The sequence below is a fragment of the Rhinolophus sinicus genome, chromosome 17 (assembly GCF_057876585.1).
Source record: "Rhinolophus sinicus isolate RSI-liver-muscle chromosome 17, RSI-T2T, whole genome shotgun sequence".
NCBI classification, from domain to species: Eukaryota; Metazoa; Chordata; class Mammalia; order Chiroptera; family Rhinolophidae; genus Rhinolophus; species Rhinolophus sinicus.
The window spans coordinates 194,226,721-194,234,955 of NC_142517.1; the positions used below are offsets into that span (position 1 = coordinate 194,226,721).

Sequence of the window (8,235 nt, forward strand, 5' to 3'; positions counted from 1 at the left end):
AATTTAAAATTCTATTGGCCATTCTGCACAAACTTTGTTTTTGGTAAGGCAACCTAAAGTCCCCCTCTCCCCAAAATCTGAAAGGATTCCAAACCTCTCAGAGACAAAGGACTGCATTCTTTGATTGGTATGCAGGAGCTTCTAAAAGACAAAATGATTTCAAAAACAGCCCTAGGATATTGTTAAAAAATCTTTGGCCATCTGAGCAGGTAACCGTATCTGAGGCACTTAAATGCAAGAGTCTCCATAAGACTTCAAAAAATATTTTTACTGTTTATCCTCCCTGAAATCTGATAAGATATTTTAAAGAATTTAATATCTCTATGATCAGAAATTTGACAGAATTGAAAGCTGATATTCTAAACCTGACAGAAAATTTAAGCCTCCTCAGCTATTTCCCAGGCCAGTGTATATATAATCAGGAAGTAGATCAGCTGGAAGCCAATGTCCAAGGGCTAACAACTTTGTCTTGTAAATCTCTACAAAATTGGAAATGTACACATAGTCCACAACTGCCAGAGACTGAGCCCAGTTAATTCAATTAATAGAACCTGAAACCAAAGGAAAAAAATAAAATAGGAAAGTAGAATTTTTTTATAAAGTACAAGCGCCTGAAAAGGCTCCCTTGCCTTCTTAAGTCTTTATTTTTTACAGACAGATATTGTCTTATTCTAATGCTTTGACAAATGTGCTTCAACTTCAAAAAAATTCACGTGAAGTACCCTAGAATACGGCTTCTACTAACTTTCAGATCACACCCCTGAACTGGGTAAGAACTTACACAGCTCTAATTGGCTTCATAGAAAGGACAAAGATTGACAACAATTAATTACATGAGATTAAATGAACTGAAGAGGATGATTACAATTTTTATGCCTTTTTGTTGAAATATTGCCGAATTTTTATGTTTTGTTTCTCCAGACTTAAGCAAACATTTCTCTCTTTTTTTTTTTCCTAAGTTACCCATGAATTAGAGCAATTTGGTAAATTATATCCTTGTGAGCAGAATTGAAACACTTATCTTTTTCTCCCTACCTGATCCCTCCAGAATTTGGAAACTCTTAATAAGTGAGTATTCCTATTCTCATGGCCATATCGTTATTTGCCTCAGTGCAATAAGAATCTGTTCTTCTTGTAACTGGACACATTTAAAAACACTGATTATATTACCAAGGCTTTGTTTGGAATGTCATGTTTGAGAGAGACATGCATAGACTCAGATATGATCAGGCAGCTTTAAGAAACTAAGACTGACTTATGGAAGCCAATTAAGCCTCCTTTGAAAAATCAGCCTGGCACCTTACTTATAGGTTATAGGGTTCACAGCCTTACCAGGAGAGTAAGGAAGGTCACTTCCTGGCAGGCACAGGAACTTCGGGATATTTTGGGGACCTCAAGAAGAGAGGAATAAACCCAAATCTAAAGGTACTGCAGGTGAAGTCTGATGGCACGTATTTGGCTTGGCCTCTTAGCCTCAAGAGGCTGTTAAAAAATTCAACCTGGAGATTTCTTATGAAATCTTCCAGCAAAGCAGCTTTAAAAGAGTCTGTATGATCAATTGTTATACTTAATGCATATATGTAACTAATCAGGCCAAGTTTACTAGACTTAGTTATAGTAATAAACTAATTTGCTTGCAAGACATCTTTGGTAAAAATGGGGATAATTGTAAAGAGAAAAAAATTATGTTTCAATTAAAACTATAATACACACTTATGCGTATTGGTGCGTTAATTGTCTTTGAGGTTTTGTTTTCCACCTGTAAACTGGATTGCATCCTGAATTCTTCTAGTCTCCTCAAATATTGGTCTACAACTCTACAAACGAACGTTTACAATTTTTATCCCACTTTTGACTTGGAATCATTAAGAACGAAAACTGCCATTTTCCCTGAAAGCTGAACGTAAACAATTTAATATAAACTTCACAGAAATCACCACAAATGTTCATGCTTAGACAATCTTCATGCTTGATGCACTGTAAGCCACTTGGAAAGTTTACCTGAACAATTGGTGACATCATCAGAGAAACCAAAATGCGAACAATGCTTCGACCCTGACATCTAAAATTTTTCTTGACTGGCAGCCCCTTAGGCTCAGACACTGTGTTTTCACCCTTAGCCTTTGTTTTTCTTTTGTTTCCATAGACATATCTCAAACTAAATACCCGATTGCTGACATCACAGGTCTACCTCTGGGGAAGTAGAGACAGAACTAGATAAAATTCAGCACAGAGCAATGGGTTAAGTACAATGCCCACTGACACCCATGGTCCTTGACTTTGTTAGCTGGCTACCCTCACGTATTGCCTCCTCCTGAGGTCACGTCTCCAAATCCACTTAGCAATTTGTTTGTCATCAAAATTCTTGTTATAAAATTTTGTCTGCTTTACATAGTTTGATGTTATAAAGCAACCACTTGCATAATGGTTGCTCAGAGCTTTGAGATAACCACTAAGGCCTATGAGACTTCATATGAAAAACCTAAAGGAACTGCCGAAGATGTTTGCCCGTAAAGAAGTATGACCATAAGACCTTTTGCTGTTGTGGTGCTCTTGTTCAAATGTGGCCTAAGACTCCTAAGGAAACAATTTTCCCTCCTCCATGGGACGTGATACACTGGATATGAGCCTTCCCTGTGACAGATCAACAAAGCTTTCAACAACTGATCATGGTTGATCAGCGATGCTTCAAGGAAACATCTCAATCAAAAGAGGGAAATAAGAAAAATGATATAAGTGAAGCCATTTCAAAATGGAGCCGGAGCCACCCTCCCAGAGAAAAGGCCTGGCACATCTTACTCCTTAAACCTTTAAAATGCTTGACTATAACAACAAAATAATCTTTGGACTGAGCCAGAGCAGCCTTGTCTTCCAAACAACTGTTTGTAGAGCTAACAGGAAAGTAAACATCTTGATCACAAAGACGGAAGGTTGAAGACCTTATTTAGAATCAATAAAAGCCATGAAGAGAAAAGGAATAACTTAGCTTTTTAGCACCAATAGAAATTCCTTCCTTCTATTTATGTAATTATTTCCCTTCCCTTTCTCATAAAAACCCCTTGCCTTCAACCCAGAACACTATTTGTGTTTCTGCCTAAATTAGTGCTTCCAGAATTTGAGCTCTACTCTTTGAGCTCAAATAAACACTGCTGCCTGTTAATTTGCTTTTTTATTTTCAGATTAAAACAATGTAATTGAAAATTGATATTACCACTAATATTAAAAAACAGCAATATCTAAGGCCTCCTTAGCAAATATGATATCTTTGTTGGTGAGCTGAACTCTGAGCAGGGATCAGAGAATATTGGGAAAGGAAATTCAACTCAGGAGCAATAAAGAAGCTCAACTCAGTAAGTAACAGAAAGAATAGATCCATTTTGGGGAAAGTCTAAATTTGAGTCCTTAAATTCACTTTGTGACCTTGGACAAGTCCCTTGAACTCTCTGAAGCCCTATAAAATTAAAGCAGTTACATCATCTCAAATATTCCAGAGTTCTCATATATGATTTTACAGAGAGAGAGACAGAGATAGATGATAGATAGATAGATAGATGATAGATAGATAGATAGATAGATAGATAGATAGATAGATAGATAGATACATTTACTCTAAGAACCATTTTGAAGGCATTCACCTCAAGAATTAAAGATCCTATCTTCCCTCTTTTGCAGCCAAACCCAACATTTAGCTTATCCCATTGTCATTTTATCTTTTAGACTGTATAGCTGTTTAAAATTCTTCTCTAACTTTCTATTGTAGTATATATTTTTATGTTTCCTTAGTAATCCCCACTCTGATTTAATATTTTCACTATATCTTTGTTTTCCTTTTTTATTCTTTTTCATATAGCATTTGTTTCTCCATGAATAAATTCCTAACTTCTTCCTTTATAGACTGTCCTTTCCACTACCTCTCTTTGTATAGAATCTATTCAAACAAGACTGTAGGTGAGCATCATGGTGGCGATGCTAGCATTTTTTTCTTTGACATTCAGTAAGGACTATATGTTTTCAGTATCACACACACACTGACTCTGTTTTCCTCCATCTAAGTATATATTTTTAAAGTACCACATTCAGAATAATTGCAAAGACAGAGATTAAAATACTTGCATTTTAAATAATCACTTGATAGATGATAAAGTCCAGTTCCTACACAAAAACTACATCTTCTCCTCAAATTTATATATACCTGCTTTTCCCTGTCTTTTAATTTGTCTGTATTTTCTCTGTTCACCATTTTCTTTTATTTCATCTCCTTTTAGATCTTTAATCCTAACTTTTCCAACCTCTTGATTTTCGCATTTTCCCCTCTTAAATAACACAGGCACATGAATAGCCTTTCCATCTGTGCCCTTGAGTCTTCGTTCCAATACCAAGAAAAAGGGCTAGCCTTAGGCAAAACTATGAAAAAAGAAACATATCTTTTTTTGCCCCCCTTGCTTGCCACTTAGAATTGTCTGTCCTTCGCTTTTTGGCACCACTATTTCCTACAGGTCACTTGTGGTCGTAATGGATTCAGGTCAGCTTTCTGGTTTACCCCCAATTCTGGTCTTTTTCTGATCTCTCTTCCTACAACAAAGACTTTCTGTCCTGGATCCCAGTCTGTCAAGTTGCACTTAACTTCGGTATCATTTGATATTAGTCCCAAAATGAACTAATAGCATATATATTCTCTTGCCTTAGGCAAAAATAGAATTACCAGGGGTTTTTTAGGGATCTTAGCCAAATAGGAATAATGTAAGGTATCATAGTGGAAACATTTTAGCAAGCCTAACTTCCTTCTCCTCCAAATATGCCATGTCCATCAGAAATTGACTGAAGCCGAAATAAACTCTAAAGTAGAAAATTGATATACCATCTACTTTACAGATGAGTTCGAAGAAACTTTTTAAAGATAAAATGTCTCAATGAAAAATTTTATTCACCTGAGGAGTGCTTTTTTTTTCTTTTCCAATTTTTAGGTAAAATGGAGTTGTAAGGAAAATATATAACTTCAGCATTCTGTTTATCAGCAATAATTGATGCTTTCAGTTCCTCTCTGCTTTTATTTTTGACTATTGAATTTTCATCACCTAAGAACTTTACTGTATATAAATTTCTTCCTCTCTCCCACAATTCCTTCTCCTGGATCTCCTTTCATCCTTACATTGAATAAAATATGACACACATGTTGCCCCAGCTGCCTCTATAATCTATTTGCCAAGTGCTTCATTTATAAAGCACTTTGAAACACATTTGGTTCTCACTACTCTATGAGATAGATACGGTACATCACATGGCCATTTTAGAAATGGAAAAACCAATGCTCAGAGAAATTGTGATATCACAATTTTGTAGCTGGTAAACTGCTCAATCTTGTAGCTGGTAGGGAGCAAAACCAAGAACTCAACTCTCATGTTCTGACCATATCCACCTACCCAAGACTCTTTCTCTGTTGAACTCCAAACAGAAGGTACCATGGGATAATTATGGGAAGTTTTACTTTTGTGTGTTTCCAGTTAAAAAACAATGAAATAAAAATAGTAATGATTTAAAATTTCATGTCCAAACCCCACACACATGCCTTATGATTTAAAATCCTACCCACCAAATTAACAAAGGTGAGTGAACATTAACTTCTCCCTCTTACTATATACAGTAGAACACTTAAGTAAGGTGTCAGGTGCTGTAAGCAAACATAGAGTGAGATAAGGTACACAGATAAAATGTTGGTTTCTATGACGCATACTATTTGCATAATATTTATATTATTCACTTAAGCTTGGGAAGTACCACTCTAAAATGAAGTATACTGAGTCCCTTTTTGGATTTCTCTGGATTTCAAACGTCTGAATATGTGACAATTCACAGAAACCAAATCTTTTCTCAACCTCCAGGACCCTATCTGGTGAGGATCTAATAGTTGGCTTCGTAATTTAAAAAGCAAACATGAATGTAAGAGCACAAAAAAGATGTTGCAGTGAGCAGAGTAGACAGACTGCAGCAGTAAAGTTAAGTGATTCAATAATACTCTGGAAACATGACACACACATTGGTTCTTGCTTGGCATTTCTAGTAAATCACTTTTTGATACTAAAGTTTCATAGCTTTTCTATACCAACAGCCTTCAACCTATCAACTTTCTATATCTTACTTTTCAACCAAGCTTTCTGTTGCTTTTGGTTTTCAAGTACTCTTCTCTCACATTTATTGAACCTTCCACTTGATACTTTTCTTCAGCTCATTTTTAACGACATTCATCAAGAAAATTTCTGAAAGCATCTTGGCCAGAAACCTGGAATTCAACACTAGTTCTGAGTCAACCAGTAACAAGATGCATCCTTTTCTTTAACCAGGGCATATCCAGGTTCACCCTTTTACTTTACTGAAATCAAAATGCTGCTTTAGGGACAAGTTCAGACTCATTCCATTAGCTAGAGGATAGATGCAGGGATGGTTTCTAAATACCTTATTTCTGCTTTAAAAATTGCCTTAAAACTTTTCTCTATTTACCTCTCATTAACATCACATTTTCGGATTGCCTGGAGCATTGCCCTTAGGGCTCCCTCCCCTTTTTTTTTTTTTTTTTTTTACTCACCGGCTGCCTCTTGACTCCTAGCCAATTTTTCCAGACCAGGACGCGAAGCTGGCGAAACTGGGAGGCCATCCTCCAAACACCACAAACGAGAACTTCTCTTTTTTCCTTCACCCCTCAAAAGAAGAATTGGTCCAACTTGCTGTGTGTCAATGTGTCAATGGCCTTTTCACGGCATAGCTTTCTTGATGGCTGGGGTAAGAAACCCACAGATTTTCTTCCCCACAGATCTTCTTTTCCTGTGCAAGGATTGGTTTAATTCTTGACCAGGGAGCACTTCTCAATTAACTCTTTTTCCTAAACAAGGACCCAGCCCAGTATCTTTCAGTGGCTTTTGCTTATTTTAAAAGAACATCCAGTTGCTGCTTGTTGCGTGAAGTCCAGACTCAAGAGAGAATGAATGTCATTCAGATAATGCCCCACTGTAAAAAAAAAAAAAAAAAAGCTGAAGCTACACCTCCTACTCTCCATGAAATTAACTGCCTATCCACACCTTCAAGAAGGTGTCACCTGCACTGAACACGTCATGAGGAATTAGGTGGGACCCTTGCCAGGCCAGTAGGACTTGTCCTACATTCTCTCGCCTTCTTTACTACATAGTGCCCTGCTCCTGCTCTAGCTCCTAGGGCATGAGGAGCACTTTACAGACTCTAACCCAGTGACTCTTATAATATTTAAGTGTCATTAAGATGTCTTAAGCCAATAAGGACAGAGCTCAGCTGAAAACCTCTGAGCCTCAGCCCATCATTTGACACATAGAAAAAGTCTCATGTTCATCCTAAAGTTGAGTTGACTGTTTTGATTTGGGGGGAAGAGACTATGCTGGCCAGGTCTCACCTTCCATCACAGTTTGCTAAGTTAGGCAAAATGCAGAAAATAAAAGATGGCTAGAGCTGATGCAAATACCCATAGATTCCTCATTTGGGAGGTGTGTATTCACGCCTCTATTCTAGGGAAGCCATGTTATTTCAGGCTTTTATGGTTAAAGGAGACATGGGCAAACTAAGTGATTTTACGGGTATATGTAATGGATAAATTTGGCATAAAGGCTTCTAGAAGTAACTCTTACACACCTTAATGACAGCCCATTCCCTCTGATACTCAATGATTCCACAAACTAGGTCCAGCCAATTTTCCAATCTCATCTTGCAATAGTTTATTACAAATGCTTGGCCACCTACCAAACTGGTATATATTACAATAGGTGAACAAAACCTGTGCTTTCTGATCCCTGACTTGTTTATGGTACCCCCTCTACCTGGGATGCATTTCTCCCTCTCTAAGCTCCTACCTCTCAAAATTATTCCCAAGTTAACATCTTCCATGAAGACTTTTTTAGATATACTGCATATCTTCTCTCTGCCTTTGAATCCAGGGTAATTCTTTGTTTCTGTCACTCTCAAGGAACTTACATTTTTGCCTTATTGTTATTTTTGTATGTCTTGTTTTCCCCACTAGATTGCAAGTTCTTTGAGAGCCTGGACTTTCTTTCTTTCTTTCTTTCTTTTTTTTTTTTTTTTTGTCTCACAATACTTCACACATGATCAGTGCTCAATAATCACTGCTGAATTTAATTGAATAGATTACTTGAGCCAAGGCTGGTGAAGCTCCCTTTCAATACTCACACCTTTCCATTACTCTGTGAAAGCGGTTAAAAC

General features: G+C 37.0%; 1 protein-coding gene across 1 annotated transcript in view; it reads right to left on the minus strand.

Moving 5' to 3' along the window:
• The window catches only part of ABCA12 (ATP binding cassette subfamily A member 12), a 163,866-nt gene extending 156,900 nt beyond the window's left edge, over positions 1–6,966 (minus strand). Inside the window, exon 1 of the mRNA XM_019727083.3 lies at positions 6,581–6,966. Coding sequence (XP_019582642.3) covers positions 6,581–6,649 — 69 coding nt within the window. The 5' untranslated portion in view covers positions 6,650–6,966. The remainder of the gene's footprint in view (positions 1–6,580) is intronic.
• Positions 6,967–8,235: the final 1,269 nt, after the last annotated feature.